This window comes from Ostrea edulis, chromosome 2 (assembly GCF_947568905.1).
Source record: "Ostrea edulis chromosome 2, xbOstEdul1.1, whole genome shotgun sequence".
Classification (NCBI taxonomy): domain Eukaryota; kingdom Metazoa; phylum Mollusca; class Bivalvia; order Ostreida; family Ostreidae; genus Ostrea; species Ostrea edulis.
The window spans coordinates 79,745,208-79,764,239 of NC_079165.1; the positions used below are offsets into that span (position 1 = coordinate 79,745,208).

The 19,032-nt window shown below is 36.7% G+C and overlaps 2 protein-coding genes across 9 annotated transcripts in view; one reads left to right on the top strand and one right to left on the bottom strand.

Moving 5' to 3' along the window:
* LOC125678900 (alsin-like) overlaps nt 1–19,032 on the top strand; it is a 64,165-nt gene that overhangs the window by 3,868 nt on the left and 41,265 nt on the right. For 5 of the 8 annotated variants that reach the window (XR_008800142.1, XM_056154957.1, XM_056154958.1 and 2 more), the window contains exons 1-7: nt 13,765–14,351; nt 15,596–16,975; nt 17,282–17,396; nt 17,582–17,678; nt 18,222–18,296; nt 18,451–18,563; nt 18,728–18,791. Coding sequence is in view for 7 of the 8 variants with exons in the window: in XM_056154957.1 (XP_056010932.1) it covers nt 13,769–14,351; nt 15,596–16,975; nt 17,282–17,396; nt 17,582–17,678; nt 18,222–18,296; nt 18,451–18,563; nt 18,728–18,791 (2,427 nt within the window). In the remaining variant the exon portion in view is untranslated. The other 3 variants (XM_048917687.2, XM_048917686.2, XM_056154959.1) reach the window with 3 other exon arrangements.
* On the bottom strand, nt 2,841–7,073 carry LOC125678901 (uncharacterized). The gene is made up of 2 exons (XM_048917691.2): nt 6,875–7,073; nt 2,841–6,679 (listed from the first exon to the last, which is right to left on the bottom strand). Exons 1-2 carry the CDS (start codon nt 7,071–7,073, stop codon nt 5,037–5,039), a joined length of 1,842 nt encoding a protein of 613 aa, XP_048773648.1. The 3' UTR covers nt 2,841–5,036.

Below are 19,032 nucleotides of genomic sequence, written 5' to 3' on the forward strand. Positions count from 1 at the left end.
AATTTGGATTGCATATATATGTATGAAAAATCATCAGATCAATCAATGATCTAACCACTGAGCTGACCAGCCCGATATATAAGCATATTACACCGAGTATAATAATTTTAATTCATTATGGAATTTAAACCTGTTTCAAGTATCATACAAGACAGGGATTTTTTTTTATGGGTCTGTAGGGGGCCGAAATAAGGTACCTTTCCCAACGCTAAAAAGCAGGTATTTTCCCCAAATTTTGCTTTAAAACAAACCAAAGCAGTTAGCCGTATTGTTCATTATTTGTCACAAATCTACAGATTATAATTTTTGCTTCAAAATTAAGTAAACCTAATTTTTTATGGCCTCTGCTTATATAAATGGGGTAGCTTTGACAAATTTAAAATATAAGTCAGAAGGAGTCCAATTATTCCTTATGGTTTGGTTTCTCTCCCCACAAATTTTATCCATGGAATATTTTTCCCATTTTTGAACAAATGTCGCTATTTTCCCCAACTGAAAAGGCCCAGACCCTAGAAATCAAGACCCTAGAAAATTCCTGCAAGAACTCTTCCTATTGAAGAGATAAAAAAAAAATGGTAGAAGCATCGCTTGTGACCTTAGCACAAGTTACTAAAATGATTTTTTATTATGATAATAATCTTTATTTATTTTTAAATCGTCTTACATAACAGGGTGTCAAGTCCCTATTTATTCCTATATTTTCCTATAAACTTGAAGGTTCCTATATTTTCCCTATAAGTCATTAAAATCCCTATAATGCCCTATATATCCAAAATAAATGACATTCCTATTTTCAAAAATGATTAAAAAAAAAAAAAAGAGAGAGAAAAAAAACACCATTAGATTGTTATGAAGAGAATAACTATGATGATTGTATATTGTCTATTGGATGGAAAACTGTCCACATCTGAAAGGATTTTGTCTTTGTTATTGTTTAATATTATTTCTTCTCCAGTAAGATACTTATTTGCTTGCTAGATTTTTTATGCAGAAACAATAAAATTTTATATAAATTCTTCATGAAAACCCCCATTTATTCCTATAAATCTGCTGTAAAAATCCCTATATTTGCCCTTTAAACTGCAAAAAAAATTCCTATAATCCTATATTTTTTAGACCAAAAGTGGCTTGACACCCTGACATAATCAACAATGAACATTAGCTATAAATACAGACTTGCATGGATGTTTGTGCTAGGGGTCTTTTTAAAAAGAGATTATTATAATTTTGCTCAGCCTTTCACTTTTCTCATTGCCTAGAATTACTTTCTCTTGTTGCTACACTATATTAATAGTAAGCTAGATTTCAAGCTGTCAGGTAAACAAACTTTTAAATGGAATTTTAAAATCAATTGTTGAAAGGAAATTTTGAACTCTTATATTCTAAAATTTTTACTTGTCCACCAGACTACCTAGAATAATCAACTAATTTAATGGTATTTTCCATTAGTGTTGACCCCTGCAGGATATAATGAAAGGCTACAGGCCGGAATTCAAACCTGGGACCTCAGAGTCTAATGAGGTGCTCAATCAACTGAGCTTTTGCTTACCAACAAAATCTGGCACTACATATATTGATGCCAGGATTATAAAACATAGATTTTTAAAAAGTCAAAATTTGTGATTGGTCATCCAAAAAATTATTTATTAAACACCACTCTGATTCTGAAATTGATGTTAAAAAGATATTGGGGTTTTTCATTGACAATATAAATCTTCCAACAGTCTGTTGGAATTCCCATGGGCACAAATTGTGCTCCTTTATTGGTTGACCTGTTTTTATTTTCTTGTGATGCAGAATTTGTTTAAAAGCTTTTACACGAGTAGAAAAATTGTTTGCTTCTAACTTGACATTTAGATTAATAGATGATGTTTTATCCATTATCTACCAGTATACTCACTTTCATTCATGTGTTGATTGGATATATTTCAGAACCTGAAATAAACAAAGTCTTATATATCTGCTTCATATTTGAATATTTTATTGGATTCCTCTTCAACACTCAAGAGGGACCTTTTATTTTCAAGATGGACTAGGACATTGATGTCATAGCCTGTACTACAAAGACTAAAATAGCAGAAAATTGTCCTCAATGTTGTCATTCTGTCGTCCAGTGTATACATTTTTAACAGCTCGGGAATTCAGAATCAGATATTGATAGTCTGAATCTTTGTCATCTTCGCTAACCAAATGTCAAGTTTGTCTGCACTTCTCTCCCAACTTTGCAAGCCAAGTGTCCCATTCAAATCAGACACTTAGCTTGTAAAGATGTTGAAAGTGAGCTGATTGGACTCTTGGGCCCTTATTCACAAAATATCTTAAGACTAAGCTGGAAAAAAATTCTTTCTGATAATCAATTACCGATCACAAGGTCATAAATATGTACATGTATTTAAGTTTTATAAACCATGGGTGCACTTTACATATTAATTAAGAAAGTCTACAAGAGATGAAAAATAAGAAAATTACAGTGTTTGTTAATTTTGATCTTTGTCGTAAGATATTTTGTGAATAGATGCCTTGGCTTGTGAAAATCGTCTTTGTATGCTTCTCCATAAGTTATGTGAATTTTATTAAAGCCAGAAACAAATGTTAGATCTCCATATTAAACATTAAAAATTTTATACAAATAAGTAAAGAGTGCATGATGTCAAGTGTTTTTCAAAGTACATAAAAGTTAATACTTAAAAGCCATATGGCATACTAGGATGCTCTATATGCAAGAGAGATAACTCTTATATCCCTACGTTCTGTTGAGCAAAAATATTAAATTAAAAAAAAACAACACAAAATTGATAATGTTAATGCTTGTATTTTAGAATATAACACATAGAAGATAATGTAATTTTATTGATTTATTGAAGAAAAATATACTTGTACATTCCAGGCATTGCATAATTTACGATATAGTGATGTTGCATGTGGATATGGCAAAAACATACAAAATACATAAATTTCAAATGTTGTAATATTGGAAAATATAATTTCCACTGCTATAAAGTTCATTTATAAATACAATTAATATGTAGTTCATAAGAAAACAAATCTTAAAACATCCTCGCAAGCCACGGCTGAAATGTACGCTCCTCTCAGGGAGACTCGGACTCTCAGGGAGAGTCTGAGCATACATTTCGGCCCACGATGACGTACCTTAAAAGAGAATGTAATTTTAAAAATCTACATTGTTGTAAGATAAGTGTACATCTGGTTACTGTTGTTTCCTTCATTGAAAACTATTGAGAGCTTTAGTTTGAACTTCCTCTTCAGCTACCATGGTTACAACTACATGTACTTTGAAATTGCAAATTACCGTGGAGGATCCATGAACAGTGGTGTTTATGAAGGCAGTATAACACATAGGGCAAATGGAGAACATGTACATTTTTTTTTAAATAGAAACTTTTAAAATTTACTCCATTTTGTGAAAAATGCAGTTATAGTAGGAAGCTGTTTCCGAAAAAGACTGTTGTGTTCATACACTGATATAACTGGCTAGGTACCATAATTTTAAAGTTAAGAGACTTATTTCTTCATTCGTATTTTGAAAGAAAGTCAGCCATTATGACAAAGTATTATTCCATCTTAAAAAAAAAAAAGATGAAAGTTGGTTTCATTAGCATATTCACTGCTCCCATTTAAGATCCATAATTCAGGCGAATACATCAATAATGCAGTGCGACCAATCCTGAATCCTCCCTTTCTTTGTCTTTAATGTACATAAATAGGACAGCATGAAGATTTTTTTTTCCCCCGTTGGAATCAATATCAGAAAATGAACATTAATGCTGCGTCTCCAGAAAAAATTACAGACAGAAATCTAGACAACTAATTAGTTATTGGTTAATTACATTCTCTGAATACAGTAAATATGAAGCATACTTTATGCAAAAGATGTGCACTATATTAAATCACACCAGGTATAAAGAATGATCAATAATGCATCACTTCAAAAGCCTTATCATAATACATAATTAACCATGACCCATCTCTCTACATTCAAATTAAAATATGCACATCAGATACACAGGATATTTACAAGTCTACTATGGATGTACAAAATATAGTAAAAATGGCCATACAATAAAATTTCAATAATTAATGCACATTTATATTTCCTTCTTTAATAATAAGCCTCCAGCATTTGTACACAAGTGCTGCAGTATTCATACGGAGATTGCAAAAACAAAATGGCCTTATGTGTCAACATCATCAGTTTTAGTTCTATTGATTGGTATCAAAATTGTTAGAGATAATATCTTTCAGATTTATTTTTTATTTTAAGTTTTTCTCAGTCTCACAAACAAACCATTTGTTTTATTTTCTCGAGTTTTAAGGCGGTCACATCCATGTACATGTATTAAATATTTATGCGTTAAATGTATTAAAATCTGGAATTTTGGTTCCAGGCAAACTGGTCTGGATAAGGGAATTAGTGTTTGGATAATTTAGTTGCTTCTACTCTAGAAATGAAAACATGCAAAATGTTGAAAAGAAATATATTCTAAAGCTGTCAGAAGTTTTTGGAATGTTTGTATCCATATAAGTATATAATGAGGTTCTACATTTTCCAAGTTTACTCATTTAAAAATCTTTTAAAAACCATGCACATATTTGAAAGTGACAGGTATACATTTAAAAAAAAATCCCACCTAATTCAAATTAAAAAATTTCATTGTAAGAGCCTGTGACACTAGTGGCTTTTAATTGTGTTGAAGTTTTCAAGGCTGTAAGAAGTTTGCAATTTAGCTATATAGCTTGTATTTAAGAAAGGTTCCTCAAAGGTTGCGAATTCTGTATGAAATAATTCCAGTGTTTTAATATCTAGACTGCACTTTTGGTTTTTCAACCAGAACTACCCATGAATATTAGATCCAACTTTTATTTTTAGAATTGTCTTGTATTGGCATTTCCTGTCCATCCAAGATTATGATGCAGATTACAAAACCCTGATTATCTTCCATACAAAGAATTCTCAGATTGCAACCATGGCATTGGAAGGAGGGTGGTGGGGATAGGGTTTGCACTGGGGGACAGGATCACAAAGCGGTGTCTGCAGAACAACAGAACAGGGAGGGGGCATTATGAGAGAACTTGGTGTAAACGGGGGACTGTGGCTTCTGATGTGTCCTCGTATGGCCATTTTGTATGTTCCCATTTGGATGGGGAGAGAAATGGGGGAAACGTTTGGGACGGTTAAACACGGGGACAGAGTTCCTTTTCTCCAGGTTGATTGGATCAGAACACGGACCGATGTGGACAGGCACCTCCAGCAGTAGCTGGCCTCCGCAGGAGGAAAAATGGACCACAATACGAAGAGAGTATGAAACATGAACAAGCCTACAGCCAGGGTTTATACTCGGTAAAATGTTTAAACGAGTCGGCAATGTAAAGTCAAAACAGGACAGTGTGTGTTGTAGTTTGTGGGTTATCACAGTGCCTTTAGGTTCTTTTTCTGCAAACGTTGATAAATTAAAGGAGAAATGGGACTTTGGTTTCATCAATGTAACATTTTGTTGTAAGTGACCTTCGATCATTTTGATGCGTTTTGCGTACTGATTTTCGATTTCCAGTCTGACCTGAATGTCATCCCCAGCTAAGAAGCAGGATCGGTCTAGACACAAGTTTATGTTTGCGATATCACTGGAGAAAAGGGAACAGGATGATAGGGTGACATCTTCCTGATGGATCACGGGCAGAAGTGCATTAGGAATGGAGTGAATATCAAATCTTCTCCTCACCACAAATGAATTTCTTCGAGAGAGGATGATTTTCACTAAGTTGTTCAATGAATGGGTACTTCTGGCAGAAGAAGATCCAATGTCGTCACAGATTCTAGCTTTCACATTGTACACAATTTCGGCCCCAAAACCATTGAGTTCATCTTTGTATTTCATTGACGATGGAATGTTACTAGGCAGGAGGAATTTGAACTTGGACACATAGTGACCGGGAGTGACCATGCTTGTCCATTTTCCATCTGGTGTGCCTACTATATAATTACGCTTGCTAAGAAAAACATCGCGAAATGTCTTGGTGTTACCTGAATGTGCACCTCTAGATAGTGTTACAGACGAATGTCCCGTGATCAGAAACTCAATAAATCGGATTTCTAGTTTGCCTCGAATGTCAAACATAATTTTCCCGGAGATTTCCTCGCCAGGGTAGTATCGATGTCTCTCGTGCTTATCCAGTTCTATGTCAAACCTGGTCACAAGATGTTCTTTGGCTTGATGATTTCGTCGGAATGCCACTGATTCTCTGCTCAGTGTCCCACTTGGGTACCCCTTGATGTGACCTTTGACCGGTCGTCGTACATGCATTGGGATACTACTGTGGATGCTTTGTTGACTAAAGACCGTGTTGGCGCCCAGAGAATGGTGGCTTCTGACGGTACCACTGAGATTCTTTGTTCCTAAGTTATCTGGTAATCCCTTTAGGGTTCCCTTGGGAGAGACAGGCCCTGAAGGTTTGGACCGAGAGCTTTGCGGTCCCCATGTGGATCCTCCTGGGACAGTGATCATTTTGTTGAGCTTCGCTTTGGTACCCTCCCGGTATTTAGCCGCCCTGGGGCTGATGTTGTTAAACCCAGCAATATTCTGCTTATAATGTCTTGTCTCCAAGTTTTCGGAGTTATGAGGACTTGGGTCCAATATGGCATTTACTGTTTTTATTTCATCACCTGAAAAACATTGTAGCACTGTTATAGACTTTGTAGGGCGTTGTAACTATTAAGTTTGTAGTATTCATAGGTGACTAAGACAATGAATTACCATTTCTTTGAAATGCAAAAAACTTTTCATGCAATAACAACCCACATAAAAGGTGGAGAAAGATATAGAATTCATAATCAAACTGATAATATCTTGTAACTTACTTTCCATATTGAGCTCTGTCAGATCAATTTTATGGGGGGAGAGAATGTCATCGTCCTCTAGAGCCTCATTTACGTGCCCCTGATCTGTAGGAGTTGCCTTTCTGTCATCAGGGGTTGAATCTGTATCTGCCTTAAATGCGAAGTTGTCCTGGCAATGTACAGTGACCCTGACCTGACCTTGATCTTGTGTGGAAGCCATTTTGGTTCCTAGTGAGTGGATCTCATCATTTTTTTTCTGGGACAAAAGGGTGCCGAGTCGTGTGGTTGATGGTATGTCATGTGACTTTCCTCATTCTGAAGAATAAATGGATGTATGGAAAATGATTGTCCTTGTTATATCATACATGATTAGTAAGTTTAGAACTAGTAGAATTAAGTGCCTTTAAAGAAAATAATCCTATTAAAACTGTCACCATGTTCTTTCGATTTCTTGAACTGCTGGCCAGTGCCAGAGTGTATCTTTAATGGGATTTTTAATTTGATTCTTTAGCTAACAATGAACAGTAAAATTGTGTCCCTGCGGAGTTTGTAACATTCATTTACTGTCAATTAAATTGCTAATTAAAAGAGACATTTTTTAAACTTAGATTGGAATGAGGTGAAAGATTATTGTCATTTGTACAGAGCATGAAAGAGATGAAAGCTTTGACTGTGGATTTTGAGCAGGTGCTAGCTGTGTTTACAATAGAAATTCACACTGTTAATTAATAGATAGGTATGTTTATGTCATAGTATCTCCATACATAATATTGAGTTTTTGATATCAAAATTCTAACAATTTTATTTTGAAATTGAATAGACTTGTATTTTGAAATTGAATATACTATGTAGATAAAGATACATGTATATATATTTATAGTGACAACCACCTACTGTGGTGTGAATTTTGTTCACTATAAAGTGACCTTCACAATTCTGAAGAGAATAAAAACATTCCTACCTGATTTCCTGAAACATTTATACCTCTGTGTGAATATTTTCCTAACAAGTAGTCCTGGCCATGCTTGGCAGGCCAGCAGTATTGATTAGTTCACACTGGCAAATAAGTTCAAGTGCAGGTGCTAGCGATGCAGATGCTCCCCGGACCATCCAGAGAATGTACCCTTAGTGGAAGAAGTGTTGAGCTTTTTAAGTCTGAACAGAAACAGGTGCCTGTATCAGGTGCACTGGGAACAAGTGGTGGGAGAACTAGTATCCTGCTTTACTTTGTATATAAGCTGTCTTTTATGGGCTCATCATGGTTGGGTAGGTTTTCTCATAGGGGGCTAAAAGAACTGGGTATGACAATGGTACAAAATAACTTGTTTGCATAATCATTTAAATCTACTTATGAGAAATGTTTATCAATATCAACAATTCATGGAAAGGTTCCATGCTAGACAATTATAAGTAATCAAGTAATAGGAGTCCACATAGATTTGTCTCAAGGCAGTTTTACGCAGACTTTGATTGCATTTTATTTAAGTGTAGACTCAGCACTTAGCAATTTAGAAATAGTATGGCCTTTAGGAATATGTTCTACAATTTGAATGAAATTGAGGTGTTTACGTGTGCACAGATTATTATCAAGAACTCAGCAGTGATGTCATCCATGATAATATAATGGTCTCCACCTAACCTTCCTCATATCAGTATTTTAGTACAGATTAAATCATACAGGTGTGATATCTATAATGATTTATCAATATTTTAGATGTGTTATAAATAGTATTGATACATGTTGTGGTGTCTATAATGATTTATCAATATTAAGATGTCATATAAATAGTATTGATACATGTTGTGGTCTGCATCTGTAATGTCAATGTACAAGGATGACCTTGTTGTTAAACTTCAACATGTATATATTCCTCATTTATACACGAACACTGTGAGATAAATAATTTTACTATCACTTTTCTTTTAGAAGTACTTGACGTACATTAAGTTGTCAGGGGGATGTGACTGAAGTCGTCGAGGCTGTAATTATTGATGAGAATGGATCATCCTAGTCCTTCTGACTGAAGCCCTTGAGTTATTGCGTGTTGAAAATTGCACATGTCCAATTCTGTGTATTAGATCAGAGGGAGAAAATGAGAATTCTTAATCAATTTAATTATAACAATTGTTATGTCTTGTTGCGATATTTATTACACAAACAGAACTGGACAGTACACTAACAGATGCTGACCAGGATAGGCCTGTGTGACTCTCACGATCAGTAAACCTGGTAGATGACCGCTGGGTGGATGACATTTGAATTTCTGATTTTAATCTTGTGACTTGAGATTTTGACAACAATCTGTAATAATAACCAGGTGTTCACAGAGTAATCAGGTGGGTGATCCCAGGGGAAACTTACACTTCATGTGTATATGTTATGCAAGTTCTGTCATATATATGTTTTAAAGACACCCCCCCCCCCCTTCCCCACAACCTGTTTAAGAGATACATAATGTTACATTGTATATACTAGTAAGTAAATTAACTGGTGTCAATTTGTTTTAGTTCCAGGAACAAGCTATGCTAGAGCGCAGTTGTAGATAGTGATGGCGGACATTAAACAGAACGAGGAAAGGTACACCAATTTCTTTGGGATATTTTTAGGAAGTTGTCATTGGTTTTTTTGTAGTTCGATGACACCTCAGACCCAGAACTTGACAGATCACTGTTTGCACAGTTTTATAGCTATTGAGCAGATGTATGTGCATACCAAAGTAATGAGATCTTTAACTGTTTAATTAAACAGGAATTCTAAACGGGTTCTAGAAAGTTAAATAGAAAGTATAAGGAGAGTAAATAATGTATTCAGCTTGAACTATGTTTGATTTAAAAAAAAAATGATTGAAACCTGGTCTTTTCATGCAAGCATGGTACAATACAGAGAGACCAGCTACCGATTTCCTGGGTGTGAATTGTGGTCGAGTTCCACAGACAGATAATAAATATACTAAGCATTCAATGTAGATTCTGTATAAGGTAGTTTATGAATAAAATTAACAGACAGCCTATGCCTAATGGAATCAAACAATTATGTTTAACAGCCATCAAATGGAAATCAAATGGTTATCTTTAACAGAAATTAATGCCTAATGGAAATTAAACTAATTATATGTAACAGAAGAATTAAACAGTTCACTCCTAAGTGATTACGCACGCTGTGTGTGAAATAAATTAATTTGATTGTAATGACCTAAAGCACAGTTGAGCTTCAAAAGATGAAAAACTGATGTACGTTACCTTGCGTGTTTATTTGTAACAATTCCAATGTCGATGTGCGAGACTCGTTCCTTTCCTTACTCCCTGTGGAGAGCTATGAATAGAATAAACCTTTTTCAATGAAATGGTAATCCCTTATTCATTTCAGTTTGATCAGCCATCCAAAAAAACCCTCTTTTTCCCCAGTGAATTTTAGTACACATCAATTCCTACAGACGGCTGTAGAGGCAGAAGACTGAAATAGCACAGTGCATGAAATGGATTCAGCCAGGTGTAGCAGAAATAATGCTAATGATTCTGGGTGGAATTAGTGTAGTCGGGTCAGTGCTTCCAGGTGATGAAAACTCGGCTTTTTAATGGCACCCAATGACCGTGACACCCATTTAGTTTTTCTAAATGAATGAAGCAGACGTCAATTCTTCTACCTTGAAAGCTTATAATGTTGATTTAATTGTCTACAGTGATCAAATATCCACAGTTGGATTTGTAGACAGTTTTCACTTTCTTCTCCTTTCGTGATCGCTGGGCATGAAATGGTCCAGTTTATGTATCAGTCTGGACTGTTGCATGATGGGACAACTCACACACTGCCCAGTAAATTGTCATGTCACTTTATATTGTTCTAAAAACTTGTTAACAATACTGATATTACACATGAACAATGCAACTAATAAGATTTTACTGGTGATTTAAATGGAAGAAGAGAATGCCAAAAGTTAAAGAGAACTCAACAAGATTTAGAGGGTAGTGTCAAGACAGAGCATACAATGGACATTGTTCAGCATTGTGAAATTTATACTTTTGACAATGATACAGTTTTCGTGTTGCTGTTATGATTAGAACATCATAAAGTGCATTCTAATTCCATAGTTGATTTTGTTTTTTAATTGATGACCAATATTTGAATTCTTGTTGAATGGAGCTTTAACAGTTAAAATGAAAATCCGTACCACCCTGTTGATATGATATCTTTTTCCTCATAACTGCATGTTGACAGAGAAAATTTTTATGAAACTTCTATATGACACATCAATGCTTAAAACATTTCATGCATATCATTCTTTGTGCCTTTTCCTATGAATATTTGTGAAGACTTTACAATTTCATTTTGGCAACATGGTGTATGTATAGTCAATATATATTGATTAATTATTAATTATTTGATTTCAAAACATAGAGAATTTATTCATCAGCTCAGTCATGGTTGATATCATGCATTTTGATCTAAAATTTAAATATTATATAAAATGAATTATATTCCTTCAATTGAAAAAAAGCCAGTGACTTAAAAATTTATACAGTTGCACATTCAATTTCATCCCTAGCTTAGTAGTGTCAGATATCATGGTAGTTATTTAAAATGTACTGAAATGCACATAAATATCTATAACATAATACTATACAACCATTTTGTTTTTGCAAATTAGCAAATTCAATTGATTAAAAGTGCTCACCAATTAGTAGACAGTCTTGAGAATCCTTTGAATTAATTAACAAATCTTTTGGATTACAGCGAGTTACTGGAGTGCATGAAAGCATGAAATAATTTGGACTTCTCAAATGACTTGCCCCTCAGATCAAACATGTAGGGTTAAGAGCAAGTATTTCTTCTCGCAATACTTTCATTACAAACTTCATTGTGTTTGACTGCAGGCAGAGATCGAATGGTAATTCTCATTGTATTGGGGAACAATAACCGCGAAGTAGAATTGTTTCAGAAGTAGTCCCGAGTTATGACGCCTAGAAACTTTAAGTTTTGTGTCAAAAGTGCAACCTATAGAGAAACTGGAGGTGTCATTTTATGTTTTAACTAAGTTCTGTAATTTCTTATTGTGTGAGAAACGTTGTAGAATATCTACAGAAGGATCGAGGCATTCTTGGGCTTTTAAAGGAAGGTGTAATGTTACACCTACGCTGCATTACAGAGTACAATAGTTCCAGTCAGTGGAAGACTTTGGGATATACATATAGTTGTAGGTCATTTAAATTCTACTGTTAGATATACTAGCCCAGATCTGTTCTGGTTTTATGAATGAATACTGTGAATGATCAGAATGCAGTCACAATGAGGCAGACAATCATATCTCAGACCCCAAAATCTTTTTCTCTCCTCAAATCTGCTATAGTAAATTCAGATCCAATTATTGAAATGAATTTGATATAAAAAAAATATTTCACAAAACTCAAATCTTGATCAAGTTTAGATCCTCATTCTAAATCTGAAATGGCAAAAGCTTGATAGATGATATAAGGCTCTGATCTAGGAAATTTGTAATTTGAGAGAGGAAATTTGTAATACAAAAGTTTCAATCTAATTAAAATCAGACTTCTTAGATCCGCACCGTATACTCTGCGTAAGATGATCTGGCACAACCTGATTAGGGGTCATGTTCATGTGAACTTTATGCTAGCCAATCAGCACGTCACCTATGAAATCATCGGTGTTCACAATTCAAGGAAAATGGCTGCGATTGTTTGGCTTGAAAGAAATACATCGCAGCTAGATGTGACGTCACAATGCACCATTTACGTCGACTGGCGTTATATTCCTTGTGTTGATTAAGTAAACCATCTTGAAAACTATTCAAATCGTACCCAACCTTATTCATACATAAATTGCATTTCACAATTAATGTAATTTGGGTGTATTTTAAATCGTACGATTTGTTGTTTGAATGCACGGAATAGATAAGGCATTATTGCAAAAGTTTAAAATTCCTTATGGGAGAATAAACAATTTTATAGTGTGGAATATACTTCGTGGGAGAAAGATTACTGCAATTTATTTACGAATTGCCGGGAACCGCCTAAATAACCATCATTGTTTGTATGGCGCAATCTGACTGGCTGATAGTTCTTATGAATATTCTAAGCGAAAGGTCATGTGGACACGACCCCCTATGGGGTTATGTCAGATCCTATTATAGCGATTATGAGCGTATCTTAGGATCTGATTTTAAATAGATTGACAAAAGTTTGAGATATGAGGCTCGGCTAGGAAATTTGTAATACAAAAGCTTGAGAGGTGATATGAGGCTCAGCTAGGAAATTTGTAATACAAAAGCTTGAGAGGTGATATGAGGCTCAGCTAGGAAATTTGTAATACAAAAGCTTGAGAGGTGATATGAGGCTCAGCTTGGAAATTTGTAATACAAAAGCTTGAGAGGTGATATGAGGCTCAGCTAGGAAATTTGTAATACAAAAGCTTGAGAGGTGATATGAGGCTCAGCTAGGAAATTTGTAATACAAATGCTTGAGAGGTGATATGAGGCTCAGCTAGGAAATTTGTAATACAAAAGCTTGAGATACGAGACTCTGCTAGGAAATTTGTAATACAAAAGGTGTTATATATATATATAGTATGTTTTGACTCAGAATTATTATTGTAGGAATCTTCAAATGGACAAGCCTCAAATTTTCTAATCATTTGTTCTTTGCAGAAAAGAAGAAAAAGATGGGCTTCTGTACATGTGGCAAGGTTACCATGGTGAGGTAGAGGTTGTGAAATATCCCAATTTGTTTGGCATTCCCATAAAGAAGGTTGCCATAGGAACAGACCACTCAGTTTTCTTGACATTTGATGGGCAGTTGTTTGTGTGTGGGAGCAACGACTATGGACAGCTGGGAGTGGACACTGGAGATGAGAGTCATGCTTATGATCCGGTGCTGGTGTCTGGTTTGTCAGGTACAGAGCTCATGTCTGGTTTGTCAGGTACAGTGCTGGTGTCTGGTTTGTCAGGTACAGTGCTGGTGTCTGGTTTGTTAGATACAGAGCTCATGTCTGGTTTGTCATGTACAGTGCTGGTATCTGGTTTGTCAGGTACAGTGCTGGTGTCTGGTTTGTTAGGTACAGTGCTGGTGTCTGGTTTGTCAGGTACAGTGCTGGTGTCTGGTTTGTCAGGTACAGTGCTGGTGTCTGGTTTGTTAGATACAGAGCTCATGTCTGGTTTGTCAGGTACAGTGCTGGTATCTGGTTTGTCAGGTACAGTGCTGGTGTCTGGTTTGTTAGGTACAGTGCTGGTGTCTGGTTTGTCAGGTACAGTGCTGGTGTCTGGTTTGTCAGGTACAGTGCTGGTATCTGGTTTGTCAGGTACAGTGCTGGTGTCTGGTTTGTTAGGTACAGTGCTGGTGTCTGGTTTGTCAGGTACAGTGCTGGTGTCTGGTTTGTTAGGTACAGTGCTGGTGTCTGGTTTGTCAGGTACAGTGCTGGTATCTGGTTTGTCAGGTACAGTGCTGGTGTCTGGTTTGTTAGGTACAGTGCTGGTGTCTGGTTTGTCAGGTACAGTGCTGGTGTATGGTTGTTGATGTCATGTACACTACTCATGTCTGGTTTGTTAGATACAGAACTCATGTCTGGTTTGTCAGATACAGAACTCATGTCTGGTTTGTTAGATACAGAACTCATGTCTGGTTTGTTAGATACAGAACTCATGTCTGGTTTGTTAGATACAGAACTCATGTCTGGTTTGTCAGGTACAGAGCTCATGTCTGGTTTGTTAGATACAGAGCTCATGTCTGGTTTGTCAGGTACAGAGCTCATGTCTGGTTCAAAACCTTACAGAAAGTGTATACCGATACTTGGTTTAACATTAGCATTCGTGATTCACATCAAATCTATTGAATGTTCATCATGTGTGGGGCTGCAGAAGCCAAAACCAGATAATTTGCAAGTTTTAAAATAATAAAATCTTTTTTAAAATTTTATTTAAGACTGTAAACATCCTTATTGCCCCCCCCCCCCCCCCCCCCAGCAACACAGAAAGGGACATAGAATTACTTAGTCACCACATATAGTTGATCATATTGCGCCACCATTTTGATTTTACAAATTTTTCAGGAGTTATAGGACTTTGTTGAATTTGACCATGCTACACTATAGGAACACTTTGTGGATGCAACTCCTCAGAAACCGCTCAATGGATTTTGCTTAAATTTTGTAGGATTGTTAGTCACCATATGTAGTTGATCATATTTTGCCACCATTTTAATTTGGCAAATTTTACAAGAGTTATGGGACTTTGTTGAATTTGTATATGCAACACTATAGGAACACTGTGGATGCAACTCCTCAGAGACCGCTCAATGGATTTTGTTTAAATTCTGTAGGATTATTAGTCAATATATGTAGTTGATCATATTGCGCCGTCATTTTAACTTGATAAATTTTACAGGAGTTATGGGACTTGTTTTTCATTTTTTTTGGCGGCAGTGGGGGACATGGCTACGCGTAGCAATCTTGTTATTACTGTAGATTCCTTATTTTATGCGAGTACTTGATATGGTGAAATGACTTGTATTCGTCAAATTGCTTGAACATGAATTTGTGTGTTGATTTTCAATCAAGAGTTCGTACATGTATTTTAGCAACAGAAAAATAAAACCAAGTAATATTATTTTGCGAGTGATGCCTCTTGTGAAATTACGCGACAATAAATTCCTCGCGTATATTTAGTAATCTACAGCATCTTATCAATACTTGAAGGAGAATTGTCACTAATGTTTGATCGGCAATTATGATTCTAGGTGTACCTGTGAAAGATGTGGCCTGTGGCTCCAATCACTGTGCAGTGGTCACTAAATCTGGCCAGGTTTACTGCTGGGGGGATTCCAGACAGTGCCAGTGTGCCTCCACAGAGAAGAAAGTGACCACCCCACAACTCGTCACAATTAGCAAGAGAGCTTCGGAGCAGTGTCAGCATGGCATTTCATTGGACAATGAGGATGTCAGTATCGTCATGGTGTCGTGTGGGAATACCCACACTGTTGCTCTGTCGGGGGCTGGGGAGGTGTGGGTCTGGGGATCGGGGGAGGGGCTTGGTGTGAAGTCGTCTAAAGTCACACCTGTTGTCTTAGATAGACTGGTGGGAAGAAATGTCCTGAGTATCAGTTGTGGGTTTTTTCATACTTTGGCTGTGGTGGAGAAGAGTATACTGGATGATTCCTACTCGTCGGTGAAGACCAGGAGATCGAGAGCCTCGGAGACAAATACTCATAAAAACCTTCCAAAAACTTGTGCCAAATGTAATGCGGAGATCTACACGTATGCAGAAACCAGTGATACCTGCATCATTAGTGATGAACACCTGTGTGAGTTTGACAACCAGTCTGAAACCGTGTCTGGTAAACAACCTGATAGCAGGAATAGACAGAAATCCAGAACCAGGGGAAGTTGTGATAGTGATGTGTTTGAGAGTCCTGAAGAGACAGCCCAAAGAATATCAGATGATAAAGGTCTGCCACAGACACCAGTGATTTTAGAGGAGTATTCTGAGGGCATGCACCAGGAGGAAGATGATGTGTGGGTGAAACAGAATAGTACTAATACCGGAGCGCTTCCTTCTGAGGGGTCGCCTGAGAGTCAGGGCGTGTATAAATGCCCAGGGTCCAATAGACTAGCACTGGGCAAGTCTGTTAACTTTGTCAATGAGGAGGAGGCCCGAAAATACCTAGCAGAACAATATGAAGAAAATATGGAGGAGGAGAAAGAGGAGAAACCTCCTGTACAGCAGGAGACAGCTTCCAACTCATCGTTTGGGAATATCCTGTCCTCAGTGCAAATGTACCCATCTGATGTGATCAGCCACATTTCCTCAGTCCCTCAACAGATGTCCTCAATGACCAGTAAAGCCTTCAGCAGCATCACAGACAAACTGGGCTTCAGCTCCGACAACAAACCACGGGACACTGCATCGGAGAGCAGCGGGACAGGGTCACAGCTTTTTCTGGCAGGATTCGATACTTCAGAGGAGGATCTAAGGTCCCCTGGTGTGGAGGACCCACTGTCCCGAGCGACAAAGGAGACAAGTTTCATCAGTGACAGCAGTACGGAGGACACGGCGGAGAGGCTATCCCTGAGGACCATCCAGGCCAAACAGGAAAACCTCTGTAAAGTGACACCTGGTGGTGAGTATATTCACAATTCTGACTGTTGCACCAGTAGAGTCTGATGATTAAGGAAGGAGTGATTGAGGCAAGGGTGTCAATATTTAGGCTGGGCTTATGAAAATCATGCCGCATGCTTTTGTACAAGTTATTTATATATTTAAAAAATTGGACCCCTGAAACTGTGTATCACAGTGGCGCAAAGTTTTGGTGTGACACAGTCACCAAAAATTTATTTTTTTAGTAGTTTAGGTTTGACAGTTTAAAAACAAGTTAAATTTCACCAGTGCATTTGAAAGAACTTCTATCACTTGTTCTATGTTCTAGATCAGCTTCCAGTTAGCAGTGAGACAACAGAGGCATTTGTAACCTTAGAAACAGAGCTGTGGTCATGGGGCAAAAACAATAAAGGTCAACTGGGTCATGGGGATGAAATTGACAGGTTTGTAAACCTGATGTGCATGTCCCCTGTAGAGTGGACATGTGGAGTCAATTTTTACTGTCCACATGTTGAGATGTTGTCATGGAAATGTGAAATTTCTCTCCTCTCAGAATTTGCCTGTGTTCTTGACTAAAAGCTCATGTATGTTTTGATTCAATAGCTAATTGTTGGAACGTTTATTTCAGGGAACGTCCGGAGGTTGTGCGGACACTGAGCAATGCCAAGGTGGTGAAGGTCTGCGGTGGAGGGCTCCACTCCCTGGCCCTGACAGCAGACTCTAGGGTGAGAGTTCTAGTCCTTAGCTAATCCATGGAGTTATGTCTCTTGACATGTATTCTTTGACATGTAGATCATTCTAATGCTATCACAAGTAGTTCTCTGTATTTGTTCACTTTACAATTTTAAAAAGTTGAAGAGAAGAAGAAATATTCACTTGTATAAAATGAGTTTGCTCTATGGTAAAAACTTCATGGAATAAGCATTACAGCAGAAGTTTGATATTGCACATGTATTTGACTTGTACTGCAGATATACTAACATTTCAAGAGATTACGATAATTAAGTTGCATGTCTTGAGACTTAGTTCCATGACCTTGCATTGTCAGATTTATCCATGAGACATACATGTAATAATTCCAAAATACTCGCGATGGCCTTATTTGTCATATAGAGATTACCTCGTGAATTTATGCAAAAAAAAAGCTCTCATGAATCAAGGGCAATTTACAGCAGGTGGGTGTGTTTTGCTGCTCACAATGATTAATCAATCTATGACATTAGTTGGGATTTCCATGTACACACTAATTTGGTTGACTTCTGCTCTAGGTGTACAGTTGGGGATTTCATGCATCAGGTCAGCTAGCTCGGAAAGAAGATACAGCTAAACCGTGTATTGTACAGGTCAGTGAGATTTCATCATCCCCTCAAAAACAGTCTCCAAAAAACGGAATTCATTTGGAAACCTTATTATTTGAGAATGTGACGTTTTCTCTGGATTTCTTTCTCCGGATTTCTTTAATGGCTTGTTGAGGGGATGTGTGTATTGTGTTTGCAGTTGATGGACCGGTGCTATGTGTGGGATATGGCGGCCGGGGAGAAGTTCTCCGTATTTCTGATGGACAGGGATGGATTTCAACCAGAAATACACTATGTGGGGAAACATCCATGGTACTGAAAAATTATTCTTCTATTATTATTACAAGTTCTCGCCTCTTGGAAGATTTTCCAAGTGAAATATATATAGTTCAGCTGAATATACTAAAGAAAGTATATCATATAGAGTACATAATGTGTATTTTATATTTGTAACGAAGTGGATTTTGTATTTTCAGTCGAGATTTATATGTGCCGGTGTATAAAACTAATCGTCTGACTCACCTGAGCTTCTTAAAACAGGTAACTCTTCCAGACATAAGCTTTACTTGTGTACAGTTGGACTCCATTGATCTGGATTCCAACAATCTGGACTTTTCAGTCACAATTTATTTATGTGGATGCTTCATTGTTTTTCAGAGAATTTTCTTAGAACTAAAGTATCCACATTAATAAGTCTTAACTCTATTCACAAAAAACGTCTTTAGGTATGTCTTAAAATCTCAGTTACCTAGATAGTTTTATTAATTCCCAATCCTATGTT

Excerpts from the sequence above, each read along its gene's own strand:
- LOC125678901 (XM_048917691.2), bottom strand. The coding sequence starts at position 7,073 with ATGGCTTCCACACAAGATCAAGGTCAGGTCAGGGTCACTGTACATTGC. Across the intron at positions 6,680-6,874 it reads GACAGAGCTCAATATGGAAA|GTGATGAAATAAAAACAGTA; the intron begins GTAAGTTACAAG and ends AATGTTTTTCAG.